At 58.4% G+C, this 14437-nt stretch overlaps 1 protein-coding gene across 2 annotated transcripts in view; it reads left to right on the top strand.

Moving 5' to 3' along the window:
* Positions 1-14437, top strand: part of PPFIA4 (PTPRF interacting protein alpha 4) — a 61379-nt gene that overhangs the window by 37716 nt on the left and 9226 nt on the right. Inside the window, exons 8-22 of one of the 2 annotated variants that reach the window (XM_066565039.1) lie at positions 362-508; positions 612-750; positions 2468-2547; positions 3343-3474; positions 5093-5155; positions 6326-6417; positions 9184-9325; positions 9555-9760; positions 10185-10425; positions 10619-10654; positions 11243-11376; positions 11518-11675; positions 12317-12410; positions 12632-12713; positions 13485-13685. In XM_066565039.1, the coding sequence (XP_066421136.1) occupies positions 362-508; positions 612-750; positions 2468-2547; positions 3343-3474; positions 5093-5155; positions 6326-6417; positions 9184-9325; positions 9555-9760; positions 10185-10425; positions 10619-10654; positions 11243-11376; positions 11518-11675; positions 12317-12410; positions 12632-12713; positions 13485-13685 (1947 nt within the window). The remainder of the gene's footprint in view (positions 1-361; positions 509-611; positions 751-2467; positions 2548-3342; positions 3475-5092; positions 5156-6325; positions 6418-9183; positions 9326-9554; positions 9761-10184; positions 10426-10618; positions 10655-11242; positions 11377-11517; positions 11676-12316; positions 12411-12631; positions 12714-13484; positions 13686-14437) is intronic. The other variant, XM_066565040.1, reaches the window with a different exon arrangement.

Consider the following 14437-nt stretch of genomic DNA (forward strand, 5'->3'; position numbering starts at 1 on the left):
TTCCACTGGGCTGGGAGGGGATTGGAACTCCTGTTGTGTGCAGGGTGTTCTCCAAAAGAGGCCACTGCCTTTGGGAAATTGTCCCCAAGTCCATCAGCAGGACTTCCCTGAGGTTACAGACAGGTTCTCAGGTGTGCAGCACACCTGGTGCAGTGACCTGTGTCCTCTCTAGAGGGTTTTCCTGTGATTGTTTGACTCTCCCTTTATCACTGTCCCATTCTGCTGTCCCTCATCCCCATGTCAAGGGGGGTTTTCCCACCCCTTAGACTCAGGGTGTCCCAGGCTTGAAGGACCTAGATGGCCTTGCTATTCCCAACATGCTGTCACAGAGCAGGATGTGACAGCCCCATCACTTCCCCAGGCCCTGGCACAGAAGGAGGACATGGAGGAGAGGATCACCACGCTGGAGAAACGGTACCTGGCAGCCCAGCGAGAGGCCACCTCCATCCATGACCTCAACGACAAATTGGAGAATGAGTTGGCCAATAAGGAGTCCCTGCACCGCCAGGTACTGACCCTGGGCCCTGAGTGTCCCCTTGCCCGGGGGCTGGGGCAGGAGGGGTGCTGGGGGTTGGCCATGCCGGGGTGGCAGACACCCTGCTGTCCCACAGTGCGAGGAGAAGGCGCGGCACCTGCAGGAGCTGCTGGAGCTGGCCGAGCAGAAGCTGCAGCAGACAATGAGAAAGGCAGAGACGCTGCCCGAGGTGGAAGCCGAGCTGGCCCAGCGCATTGCTGCTCTCACCAAGGCAAGTGGCAGGGCTGGGGCCGGGCTGGAGGGGCTGGACTGGAGCTGCAGGGGAAGGCAGAGACAGGAGGAAAAGGGAGGAAAGGGATCTGAGAGGGAGGGCAGGGGTCAGAGAGGGAGGGCAGGGGTCGGAGAGGGAGGGCAGGGGTCAGAGAGGGAGGGCAGGGATCGGAGAGGGAGGGCAGGGATCGGAGAGGGAGGGCAGGGATCGGAGAGGGAGGACAGGGGTCAGAGAGGGAGGGCAGGGGTCAGAGAGGGAGGACAGGGGTCAGAGAGGGAGGGCAGGGGTCAGAGAGGGAGGACAGGGGTCGGAGAGGGAGGACAGGGGTCAGAGAGGGAGGACAGGGGTCAGAGAGGGAGGACAGGGGTCAGAGAGGGAGGGCAGGGGTCGGAGAGGGCGGACAGGGGTCAGAGAGGGAGGGCAGGGGTCAGAGAGGGAGGGCAGGGATCGGAGAGGGAGGGCAGGGGTCGGAGAGGGAGGACAGGGGTCAGAGAGGGAGGGCAGGGGTCAGAGAGGGAGGGCAGGGGTCAGAGAGGGAGGACAGGGGTAAGAGAGGGCGGACAGGGGTCAGAGAGGGAGGCAGGGATCAGAGAGGGAGGACAGGGATCAGAGAGGGAGGACAGGGGTCAGAGAGGGAGGACAGGGGTCAGAGAGGGAGGACAGGGGTCGGAGAGGGAGGACAGGGGTCGGAGAGGGAGGACAGGGGTCAGAGAGGGAGGACAGGGGTCAGAGAGGGCGGACAGGGGTCAGAGAGGGAGGCAGGGATCAGAGAGGGAGGACAGGGATCAGAGAGGGAGGACAGGGGTCAGAGAGGGAGGACAGGGGTCAGAGAGGGAGGACAGGGGTCGGAGAGGGAGGACAGGGGTCAGAGAGGGAGGACAGGGGTCGGAGAGGGAGGACAGGGGTCAGAGAGGGAGGACAGAGGTCAGAGAGGGAGGCAGGGATCAGAGAGGGAGGACAGGGATCTGAGAGGGAGGGCAGGGGTCAGAGAGGGAGGGCAGGGATCGGAGAGGGAGGGCAGGGATCGGAGAGGGAGGACAGGGATCTGAGAGGGAGGGCAGGGGTCGGAGAGGGAGGGCAGGGGTCAGAGAGGGAGGACAGGGGTCAGAGAGGGAGGACAGGGGTCAGAGAGGGAGGGCAGTGCTGGGACCGGGGGATGAGCTGGGTCTCGCCGCCCCCTGCAGCAATGGAGCCCCTGGCAGCCCAAGGCATCCCCCTCTGCTTCCCAGCTGTGGCCTCTCTGTCCCCTGCTGTCCTCCCCTTGCAGGGACAAGGCACTGCCTTTAAAGGACACCTCAATTTATCCTGCACATGAGGGGTTTGCTCCCTTCCCTCAGCCCCTTTCTCCAAGGCAGGGATGGCCCTGTCAGTGTGGATGCCCTTTGGCTTGGGTGAGACCACTCTAAGATGAGGAGAAAGAGGAAGCACCAAGCTGGATTTTGGCGGGTGCAGGCCTGCAGGGAGGAATGGATGGGGCCATCCCTGCCCTTCCTGGGTTCTGGAATGGTGTTTAGATCCTCACAGAGCACCTCCAGTTCCTGTCACTGTGCCAGCAGGGCTGGTTTGGGCTCACAGGGAGCCCTGGCAGGGATGCAGGCAGTGGGAGAGAGCCCTGCATCCCAGGAAGGACTCACATGCAGAGATGGACACCAGAATGCAGCAGGGCCCTCATGGCTTTGGGGAGCATCATCCGAGAAGGCTGCTCTGCTTTTCCCAGGCAGAAGAGAGGCACGGGAGCATCGAGGAGCACCTCAGGCAGCTGGAGACTCAGCTGGAGGAAAAGAACCAGGAGCTGGCCAGGGTAAGTCCTGATCCTTGCCTTGGTGCCTGGGTACCTGGGCACACCTGGATTGCAGTTTGGGAGCAGCTTGGGAGAACAGCCTGGTTAATCCTTTCCCATCTGGGATCACTTAAACTTGAGCCACACAGGAGCTCATGGCACTCTCTGCTGTGATTTCCCATCTCCCAGGCACCCAAGACTTGCTGTTAATATTCCACACCCACTCCTCTCTCAGCATCACTCCCTGGGGAAAGCTGGAACCCCAAAGGGTGGAAGGAGAGGCTTCAGCAGCTCTTCCCCTGAGCCTGGATCAGCAGAATGAAAAGGGCAGGGAAGCTGAGCTGCTGTGCCCTGGGCTGCACAGTCCATTCTTCAGTTTCTGTGCTCCTCAGCTGGGGCTGGGCTGTCCATGCAGGAGGCTGTGATGCCCATTTCTCAGGTCACCCGGGTGACATTACAGATGTGGCCCTGGGGAAGCCCCCAGATGTTTTGCCTTAAGACAGATATTTGAAAATCCAGAGTTTCCATATCCAGTGGGGTCTGGAAGGTGCCCCAGTGTGGGTATTCCTGGCAGACACACAGGAGAAGCTTTCTTGAGGGGCAGGCAGGCATGGTCTCCTTAAATCCTTTTCTCTCCTGTTCATCTCTGGCTGGGAGGTGGCACCGAGTAGCAGGGCCAGCACAGAGGGTCCAACCAGGATTTGTCCCCAGATGCTGGGCCTGGTGGGCCAGCTCTGACACTGCAGCAGGCACAGGAAGGCAGGAGGGCACTGAGCCCCTGTGGATGTGACACAGGTGTCACTGTGTCTGTCCCAGGCGCGGCAGAGGGAGAAGATGAACGAGGAGCACAACAAGCGGCTCTCGGACACCGTGGATCGGCTGCTGAGCGAGAGCAACGAGCGGCTGCAGCTGCACCTCAAGGAGAGGATGGCAGCCTTGGAGGAAAAGGTACTGCCTGGGGCAGGGCTCCTCTGGGGATTGAGGGGTCTGCAGTCCCTCTGTGCCTCGTCCAGCCATGGCCCAGGGCTGGAAGTGCCTGTGCAGGGCTGGAGAAATGGTAACATGCAAGACATGGCTGTGCTGGGGCTGGTGGAGCGCAGGGAAATGCTCTGGTCACCTCACTCAGGGAGACCCCCTCCCCACCACCTCCCAGCTCCCACAGCAGCAGGATTTGTCCTGCTCCTTTCCCTCACCTCCCTGTCTCTGCTAGTGCAGCCCTGATGCCACCTGTGCCCAGCTGTCAGAGCAAATCCCAACTGCATTTTGCAGGAAAAATTGCAGTGTTCATCCTGTCCCAGTGCCCATCCCTCCACGTGCTGCCTTAAAACTTTCCTGCCTCCAGGTGCAGACTGATTTCCCTTCTCCAAGCCAGGGCAGTGTCCATGAACATCTCCCACCTGACTGCCGGGGAACTGGGTTTCCTGGGAGGAGCTGGCTGGAGCTGTGTCTGCCTCAGTGTGAATGGAATTAACTGGGAGCAGCTGGCTCCAAGCAAGCATCCAGCCAGAGTGCCAGTGAGAGGTCAGGCCTTGGTGATTCAGCTCTCTCAGGGTTCCTGCCTTCAGCAAGTTGGAGCATACAGGTGATCCCCCAGCTGATGCCCCCCGGGCTGGCTCTGTCCCCCCACCCCATTGCTCTGCTCCTCCTGTCCTCAACCAAATGTGGCTATGCCAGCATGTCCAGTTATTCAGCAGATTTCTCTGGATAAAGAGCAGGACTCACCCTGCAGCGATGAGTCCAAATCCCACCCGAGCAAGCAACAGGGACCAGAGTGGTGACACGTTTTGAAGGGCATTGCCTGCTCCCCAGTCTGGTGCCAGCACTTGCCCACCCTGAGAGTTCATCCAGGAATTCCATGCACAAAAATGATCCTGTTTGGCTGCCAGCACTTACCAAAAATGAGCACTGGTTCGGGCAGTTACAAACTCTCCCGGGGAGGTTTAGACAGATATTAGGAAAAAAAAAAAATCAAGGAAATAACTATAGCATTGGAATAGACTGCCCAGGACAGTGGTGGAGTCACAATCCCTGGAAGTGTTCCAAAGACATGGATGTGACACTTGGGGTCATGGTTTAGCTATGAACACAGCAGTGCTGAGGGGAATGGTTGGGCTCAATCTTAAAGGGCTTTTCCAATCTTAACAATCCCATGATTCTGTGACTCTATAAGCACATCTCCTTTCCCCCCTGCCTACTCCCTAGCTTAGATGTAAGGGACATTTTTCCCTTTGATCTAGCTGCTTGAGGAGTGGTTCTTCTCTCAGACATATTTCCTAATCTTCAAGCCCTGTCCACCAAGTCCCTCATCACCCTCCATGGCCATGCTCAGTCCCAGAGTGGGGCAGGAGTTGAGCTGTGGCCACCCTGCTTGAGAGGCAGGAGCTTTGCAGAAGAGAGCTGTGCACAGGCAGGTGAGGAATAGCCCAGGGAGCCTTTTCCAGGTGTTCACTACACAGGAATTCTACAATGGCCATTCTGGGGAGGCCACATGGCCATTTCCTAAATGGTCTCTCTTTTTCTTTCCTGTTTTTGTTTCCTTTTATTTTATTTTTGGTTTTTCTTAAAGAATACATTGTTACAAGAGCTGGAAAATACCCAAAAGCAGATAGAGGAACACCAGCATGACAAGGTAAATGCGGCTGCAGGGACCTGACCCAGTGATGGCATTGCCTCACTCCCAACCCCCAGTTAGGGGCACTTGCTTCTCCTAAAATGCCCCAGTTTGTGGGGAGCAGAGCACCCAGCAGCAGGAGGCCACACACTCACCCACGCAGTGGCTGGATGGAAGCTGCCACCCCCTCCCCAGAGAGCCCCGGGTCAGTTCCCTGCCATCCGTGTTCCTGTCACACTCATCCATCCCTGAGCCCACTGGTGCAGTGCTGAGGCCAGGCTGGCTTCACCCATGCCTGGAGGAGGGCTCAGGCAGCCCCAACCCCTGGCCCCTGAGGCTTCCCCAGACTGGGGGTGCTCTGCCCCGTGCCCAGCTTGCAGGGACCCCACAGTGTTCACACCCTGCTCTCAGATGAGGCATTTCAGTAGCATCTGCATGAACCCCCATGGCCTTGCTAGAAAGCTGGAGGGACGTGGCTTTTTGGAGCAATGGGAGCTTTTGGGATGTGCTGCATGTCTCATGCATGGTTTGGGGAATCAAGGGGCTACTTTTCCCCTTGCCTGCAGGGAGCATGTGTGCTTATTCCTTGTGCTTCCCAGCCGTGGCTGCTCAGGTCTGGGCAGGGCAGAGCTCGGGGACTCATGTGACACTGCTGGCACTTTGCCCACCCTGGCTCAGCCTGTTTGTCCCCCAGACTGGATCCTGCTGTGCCTGGGAGATCCCTTCTCCCCTCCCTCCCTGTCCATCTGCAGCCTCCCCCTGGCATCTCCCAGCACTGGGTGCAGGCACAGCTTCCCCATGGGGATGGGACTGGGAGCAGGAGGGACAGGGCCAGCAGCAAGTTTGGCTGGGGGGTCCCTCACTGCCAGTCCCTTGCCAAGGGAGCACACACACATGCAGTCTGGAGGAGAACCAGAGCATCCAAGTGGGACCTGTTTTCCTTCATCTCCCAAAGCAGCATTCCTTAAGCACCTGTGCCTGTCTGTCCTGATCCTCCCTCCCCAGCACCCTCATTCCCCCTACCTGCATGAGCTGTTTCTCTGCTGATGTGCCCAAGATGCTTTAAACCTGGGGTAGGGATCTGTAAAGGGAATGTAAGCATGGCAATAGCCAAGGATGTGGATTGCCCCAAACCTGGCAGCTCTCCAGAGCAAACTCAAGCCCTGCCTGTCTCATCCCCCCAAACAGCGGCGTTTGTCTGACGAGATCGACAAGCTGAGGCTGGAGGTGGATCAGCTCAAGACCAGGAGTGGGACATTTGTGGAGAGTGTGCACACTAGGTAAGTGCCAGGGCAAACCCCTGCACCCCTGGCTTTGGGGGCAGTTGGCTTTGGGGGCCCCAAAGTGGTGCTGGCACTGGGTGTTTCTGGTGCCCCCAAGCTCCAGTGCTGGGCTGCAGGGTCTTCACGGCAGGGTCAGCTCCAGCTGTGCTGTCCCACCATGGATCTGTCCTAGGGTGGGACATGGACTCTTGAGAATAGCCCAGCCCAACTGAATGGCCCCAAATTTGCTCTTGTTTTTCTGCACAAGTGGCTTAGGACTTATTTTGCTCTGAAAGCTGGATATTCACTAGAGGACGTTTCCCCTGTGGAGTACAGGGGATGGGCTGGGGCAGAAGGAGGAGTTGCTTTGGAGCTGTTGCAGGCAAAGGAGAATGAGGCCCCTCTTTCTCCAATGCTATGGTCCTCCCACACCCTTTCATTTAAAGTCAGCTGGGATATGGGGACATCCCAGCCCAGGGCACCAGGAGCAGAGGTGAGTCCATCAGGTCTCAGCCTCCAGCACTGACCAGGATACCCAGAGCTGCTCCAGGAGAATGGAGGTGGTAAAGGAGAGTGACAGCACAACAGCCCCATCTGGGATGCCACACCCTGCCCTGAGCACTTCCAGCGTGGGTTCAAGGCAGCAAGGAGTCAGTGGGAGCAACCAGTGAAGAAAATTTCCCTCTTGGCAAGGCTGGAAAAGATGGGGAGGAGCTGATGTAACCAGCCTTGGGTCTGTCAGCAGAAAGGAGAGAAGGCCTGGAGACCCTGTGTCTGTCATGGAGAGAAAAAATGGGGAGGGTGAGGAAGAGCCTGTGAGGATGAAGGAGAGCTGGGTGCTGGAGCAGAGTCTGGAGCATGTGTGGGACCTCTTTGCATGGGTCTGTAAGAGCAGGATGGACAATTTGGTGATTTTTTTGTATTTCTCAGGTGAAAAATCAGCAGAAATCGTGAGTTGCAGAATGATCCCCCAGCTGAAATGTCAGCTTTTGTCTAAGGTGTTTTTATCTAGTTTTAGCTGGGCAGCAGCTTGTCAGCAGCTCTGAAATCCCTGGAACTTGGCTTGTGCCTTTGTCTGACACACCAGGCTCCAGCCATGCTGCTCATGGTGCTGATTTTGTCTTCAGGCCTGTATCTGCCTGACCTCCAGGCCTGACCTGATTCTGTATCCAGGCCTGCAAACCAGGCCCACCATGATGGAGAAACACCATCTGCCTGGGGCTGCTGCTTTTGTCATCTTAAATTCACCATAAATTAAACAAACCTCGAGTCTCCAGTGGCACTGTATGTGGGGAGTAATCACCCTGTGCCCAGGAATGTGCCTGGCTCAGCTCCATGGTTGGGTCTTCAGGGCCAAGAGGAGCAACTGGGCAAAGTGAAGACATGGAATGAGCACCACAAGTGGCTCCAAGTGCCCTCCTGTCAAGCTGCTGCCTTGCTCTGCCTGGTATGGGACTCACCAGGGCCTGGTCCCAGGCACCAGCCCTGGCAAGGAGGAGGAGGGTGAAGAAGTCCCAGCTGGTTCTTGCTGGGAGGTCCCAACAATGCTCATGTCCTCACACCTGGAAGATGTTTAAGGTGGAATTTTATTCACTGCAATCACGCAATCACTGAGGTTGGAAGAGTCCTCCAAGGTCATCAAGTCCAACCTTCACCCAAATACTAGCATTTCCACTAAATCACATCACAAAGTGCCTCATCTACCATTTTTTGAACACTTCCAGGGGTGGGAATTCCACCACTGCACTCCCTGGGCAGCCTGTGCTGGGGCCTGACCAGCCTTTCCATTAAGAAATTTTTCCCGATATCCAACCGGAACCTTCCCTTGAGGCCATTTCCCCTCATCCTGTCACTCACTGCCTGGGAGAAGAGACTGACCCTCATCAGGGTGTTTTCTCATGAAAATGTTGGAATAAACATGAAAAGGACAAGAGCTCCCTGGCCTGGCTCCTGCTGGGTACATGGAGATGGAGAAGACACAAGCGTGTTGGGACATTCCAGCTGCTCTGGAGAAGGAGGGGCAGGAGGGGCCTGTTCAGCCCTGGCTCCACAGCAGCCCCCAGTGCAGGGGCTTTGGGGCAGAACTGGCTGGATGCCCTGATGGGTGCACAGAGAAGGGGGAGGGAGCAGCAGGGGAGGGCCCAGGGCTGAACTTCTGGCAGTCTGGGAAAGTTGGGAGTCTCCAGAAGTCAGAGATCATCAGAGGCTGCAGATTCCTCAGAAGAGGCAACTCCAATCTCTGCTCTCTGTGAGCAGGGACAGGACCCAGGGAGCAGCTGGAGCTGTGTCAGGGGAGGGTCAGGCTGGAGATCAGGAAAGGTTCTTTCCCCAGAGGGTGCTGGCACTGCCCAGGCTCCCCAGGGAATGGCCACAGCCCCGAGGCTGCCAGAGCTCCAACAGTGTTTGGGCAGCGCTGCCAGGGATGCACAGGGTGGGATTGTTGGGGTGTCTGTGCAGGGACAGGAGCTGGACTTGATTGTTGTAGGTCCCTTCCAGCTCAGGATATTCTGTGATTCAATGATTCTGTGAGAGATTCTGTGAGTGCATTTCCAGGTCCCCTGTGGGGGAATGGGGCACCTTTTTCCAGAGCCTGGTTTTGCATCCTTTCATGCCAAGCAGGCAAACATCACTGGGATGGGCATCCTGCAGTGTTCTCCTCCTCCTCCTCCTCCTGCTCCTCCTCCTCCACTTCTGTCCCAAGAAGCCTGGGCTGCAAGGGGAGCAGCCTGAGGGTGAGGGTGTCCTGCACAGAGCAATGTCCCCCACTGGACTCTTTCTTCCCAGGTCCCACATGGGCAGTGCCACTGACCTGCGCTTCCCACTGGGAGCTGTGGTCCACGGCCCGGCCGAGCCCTTCGGAGCAGCTCCGGGGCTGCCCCGGGCACAGAAGGGACGATTCAGTGCCCGGAGAGAGGAGCCAGCCAAGGTAAAGCCTGTGCACCCCAGAGTGAGGGTCTGCTCCTGCCCTGCATCCTGGGATTAGGGTCACATCTGGAGACTTGGGGCAGTTTCCTTCTCCTGGTGCTTTGATGGGGGAACATCGGAAGGGTTTCCCGTTCAGGTCACATTGAGATAGAACTCCTGCATGGAGATCACCAGTCTGGCTTTTGGAGACGTGGGAATGCTGTGTAGGACTGTGGCCCTTGTTCCCCCAGGACTGGGAGCAGGCCCAGGCAGGTGGGGTCCTGGCTGCGGGGCCTCACGCCTTCGACAGCGACCCCGACATCTCTGACGTGGACGAGGATGACCGTGAGACGCTGTTCAGCTCCATGGATGTGCTCTCTCCTGGTGGGCACTCAGACGCCCAGACATTGGCCATGATGCTTCAGGAGCAGCTGGATGCCATCAATGAAGAGATCAGGTATGACCATGGCCAAAATCCACCACTGCCTTGTGCAGAAATGGCTCCAGGGGGACAACAAATAGTCAGGAGGCTCTGCTGGCCTAAAATTGGGGCCTTGATGTGTCTTCAGCCAGGGAAGTGGCTCCAGGACATCCAGCCACAGGGATTGGTCCTTCCTGCCAAGTCTCCCTGTCTCTCAGCTGCACCAGTGCTGGCTCAGAGTGTCATTATTTCAAACAATCATATTTCATATCCTCCATGGATATTAAAAGGAATCAGGGTGTGTCTCAGCTCTGGTTTTTATGGATCCTGATGGATCTTGTTGCCATTCTGGGAGACTGGGGCTTGAGGCACAGTACCAAGGTGCATTTCCCCAGGATAGAGGTCCTGTGTCCCTGGGGAGGTGGGGAGCCAGGAGCCCTGAGCGCTGCTGCTCCCTCAGGATGATCCAGGAGGAGAAGGAGTCCACGGAGCTCCGTGCAGAGGAGCTGGAGACGCGGGTCACGAGCGGCAGCATGGAGGGCCTGAACCTCACCCAGCTGTGCAAGAGGGCCTCCATCCCCACCTCGCTGACAGCCCTGTCCCTGGCCAGCTCGTCCCCCCCGCTCAGCGGCCGCTCCACGCCCAAGCTGAGCTCCCGCAGCGCGGCGCAGGACCTGGACCGCATGGGGATCATGACGTTGGTGAGGAGCCGGGAGGGGCCGTGAGGTGGGAGTGATGCCCGGTGTCCACACGGGCCTGGGGGGGGGTGTGGGACAATGGGGTGCCCGTGTTTCTGTCTCCAGGCTGGCAGCCTGGCCCCGGGACTGCTCTGGGGGGGTGCTCCATTAACTGCCCCCCTTTCTGTGTCTCTCTCGCTTTCCCCCTTGCAATCAGCCCAGCGACTTGAGGAAGCACCGGAGGAAACTGCTAGTGAGTGGCTCCCATCCCGTTGGTTTTTGTCCAAGCCCTTTTTCCAGCCTGCTCCTGGCTTTGTCCACACCAGGTCAGGGTGCAGCAGGCGCGGGATGGAGCTGGGGACCCCAGGGATTCAGCAGGAGGATCATGGGGATCCCGAAAGGTGCTTGGACATGTTCCCACTGGCAGCCTGGGGGGTCTGGCAGGACATGGGGAGGTTCAGAAAGCCACTGGGTCCTCAAATGTTGTGTCCCCTCTGGCAACAGGGTGTCCTTGGGACATTCCCATCTGTGCTCCTCAGAGCCCTCTGATGAGGGCCAGCAGCTTCTGTCCCCACACCCTGACCTGGACCATGGGGCTGCATCCTCTCACCCCCCATTCCCAGGATCTCAGCCATTCTGCCACATCCTCCCCATCCGCTTGGGCATCTGGAACCATTGCCAGAGCTCTCATTCAGGCCATTCCTGGAGCGTGGCAAAGCCCCAGCAGGGCTCTGGTGGCTCTTTTGGCCATGCCTCCATGGAGCAAGAGAGAGGCAGGCAGCAGGGCAAGGATGGAGCTGGGGTCTGGCCTCCCACCCTCATGGCCTCTCCACTTGTTCAGTCACCTGCAGCTCGGGATGAGAGCCGGGAGGACAAAACCACCATCAAGTGTGAGACATCCCCGCCCTCCTCACCCAGGACACTGCGGCTGGAGAAGCTGGGCCACCCTGCTCTGAGTCAGGAGGATGGCAGGAGGTATGTGGAGACCCTTGGCATCTCTGTTGGTTTGAGGATACACCTGGGGCATACGTGGGAGGGGTGGGCTGGGGTTTGCCATGTGCCCTGCTCAAGAATAACCTAAAGGCTTTGCTTTTCCTGTCCCTCTTCCATCCCCAGCTCACTGGAGGACCAGGCTAGCAATCCCAGCAGCAGCCAGGACTCCTTGCACAAGGGCTCCAAGAGGAAGGGGATCAAATCCTCCATCGGGCGCCTGTTTGGGAAGAAGGAGAAGGGTCGTTTTAACCAGCTGAGCAGAGAAGGGTCCACAGGGCAGGGTCCGTGAGCAGCCCTGTCCCTGTCTGTGCCAGGCCCTCCTCACCCTCTGGCTCTGTCTGCCATTGGGGTGCTGTTGGGGTGACAGGGACACCCCTGCTGGTGTGGGGATGCTGAGGCCATGGCAGCTTCAGGGAAGTTGGAGCTTTGTGTTTTCTCCCCTTGGCCTTTCTGGCCTAAGCATGGTGTCACCTTAATGCTCTGTCAGAGCTGGGGTGTGGACAGTGGCCTCCTGTCCCTGTATCTCATCTTTAATGTCTCCAGATCTACTTCCCCACCCCATGGATTTTGCAGAGCCCTTTGCTAGGAGCTGCTTTTCCACTCCCAAATCCTTTACTACTTCCATGTTGAGCATTGCTGGACTCACTGATCTTTCTGGGTCCCTTCCAGAAGGGACTGTTCTGTGATTTTGGGATTCTGGGATTTGGAAATAGGAGGAATGGCAGGAGGGGGTCTGCTTGAGCTTCCCGAGGGTGCTGGGGGGCCATGGGGGTGGGTTGCAAAGGGACACTGTCACCTTCTGTGCTGTCACTGTGTGTCCCCCTGGCGTAGGGATGGTGACAATGCCCACACTGGGCCTGTGGGAGGTCACACTGACCCAGGGACATCACACTGACCTGAGGGTGTCTTGCTTGCCCAACAGTGCTGCTGACTGACGTGGAGGGGGGCATCCAGGACCCCCTGGGACTGGGCAAGCTGGGGGCTCAGGCTGAGAAGGATCGGCGCCTACGGAAGAAGTGAGTAAACTTCCTTCCCTACCCCAGCAAGAAACTGATCTACTGGGAAACCATGGCACAGGACTAGGAATTGCTGGGAAATCTCATCTTCACCCTCCCTTGGGCTTTGTTACTTCCTTCACAGCTTTGTATTCCTGCTGCTCGGGGCGTGTTCCCTTCAAAGAACTCTCCCTTCCCCACAAGTCCCCCATAAATCACTCTTCTGCTTCTGTTCCTGCCAGGCATGAACTCCTGGAGGAGGCTCGGAGGAAAGGATTGCCCTTTGCCCACTGGGATGGCCCCACTGTTGTGTCCTGGCTGGAGGTGCGTGCCCATGGAGTGTCCCCATGCTGTCCCCACAGGTCTGTGTGTGCCACAATGTCCCACCATGCTCGGTCCATGTGCACAGCTGGGGCCTGCAAATCCTGGGAGAGCAGAGGAGATCCCTGCATCCCTCCCAGGGCCTGTGGAATTGTAGTTTGAGTAGAGCTTTGGGTTTGAGCACAAGTCTGAGGAGGAGTGGCTGAGGAGCGGGGGCCTCAGCCTGGAGAGAAGGAGGCTCAGGGGGGACCTTGTGGCTCTCAACAACTCCTGACAGGAGGGGACAGCCAGGGGGGTCAGGCTCTGCTCCCAGGGAACAGGGACAGGAGGAGAGGAAATGGCCTCAGGCTGGGCCAGGCGAAGCTCAGGTTGGATATTGGGTAAAAGGTCTTCAGTGAAAGGATGGTTGGGCCCTGGCACAACTGCCCAGGGCAGTGGTGGGGTCAGCATCCCTGGAAGTGTTTGAAAGATGTGTGGATGTGGCATGTGGGACATGGCTAATGGTGAACGTACCAATGCTGGGGGAATGGTTGGAACTGATCTTAGAGGGCTTTTCTAACCTTAATGATTTTATGAAAAGCTCTGTGGGTGCTCTCTCCCTGTGCTGTCCCCATCAGGCACAGGGGTGCTGGGCCTCCCACAGGCCACCTCTGCAAGGTACAACCAAGCCAAGAATCCCCATGTGGATGTTCAGCTTTGATCCTGGGCTTAGAGAGGGTGGCCACGGGAGCCAGGGTGGCAGTGCCAGGCAGTCACTGCTGTCCCTGTCCCCAGCTCTGGGTGGGGATGCCAGCCTGGTATGTGGCCGCATGCCGGGCCAACGTCAAGAGCGGGGCCATCATGTCGGCCCTGTCGGACACTGAGATCCAGCGCGAGATCGGCATCAGCAACGCCCTGCACCGCCTCAAGCTGCGCCTGGCCATCCAGGAGATGGTGTCCCTGACCAGCCCCTCGGCGCCGCCCACGTCCCGCACGGTGAGTGCTCCCTGCCCTCCATGGGCTGCACAGCGTGCTCCCTGCCCTCCCTGCCCTCCCTGCCCTCCATGGGCTGCACAGCGTGCTCCCTGCCCTCCCTGCCCTCCATGGGCTGCACAGCGTGCTCCCTGCCCTCCCTGCCCTCCATGGGCTGCACAGCGTGCTCCCTGCCCTCCCTGCCCTCCCTGCCCTCCATGGGCTGCACAGCGTGCTCCCTGCCCTCCCTGCCCTCCATGGGCTGCACAGCGTGCTCCCTGCTCTCCCTGCCCTCCATGGGCTGCACAGCGTGCTCCCTGCCCTCCCTGCCCTCCATGGGCTGCACAGCGTGCTCCCTGCCCTCCCTGCCCTCCTTGCCCTCCCTGCCTGTTGCTGTTTGTTTGTGGTCCCTGGGGAGTCCCCCCTAAGCTGTGTGTTCTCTGGTAGCAGCAGGCAGGCAAGGAGACTCCACACGGCTCCTGAGGGTGCTGATTAGATGAGGGTTTATTGGGGGTCCCACCCCCAGGAGCAGCATGGTTTCTGAGGGAGAAGGGGGGAAGGGGTAGGGAGGGGAAAAGGGTCAAGAGAGAGCCTGGTCTGCCTCCCACAGCTTAACAGGGAGATTCAAAGTGGTCACGGAATAAGCCTTGGGCCAGTGGGATTACAGATCCATGATACTGCAGGGGAGGATCACAGGCTTGCAATAAACCTTACATTTTCAAGGGGTGAGACAGAGCAAACCATTTAACTCAGATGTAACAGCACACTTGCCCTCC

The sequence above is a fragment of the Molothrus aeneus genome, chromosome 24 (genome assembly GCF_037042795.1).
Source record: "Molothrus aeneus isolate 106 chromosome 24, BPBGC_Maene_1.0, whole genome shotgun sequence".
NCBI classification, from domain to species: Eukaryota; Metazoa; Chordata; class Aves; order Passeriformes; family Icteridae; genus Molothrus; species Molothrus aeneus.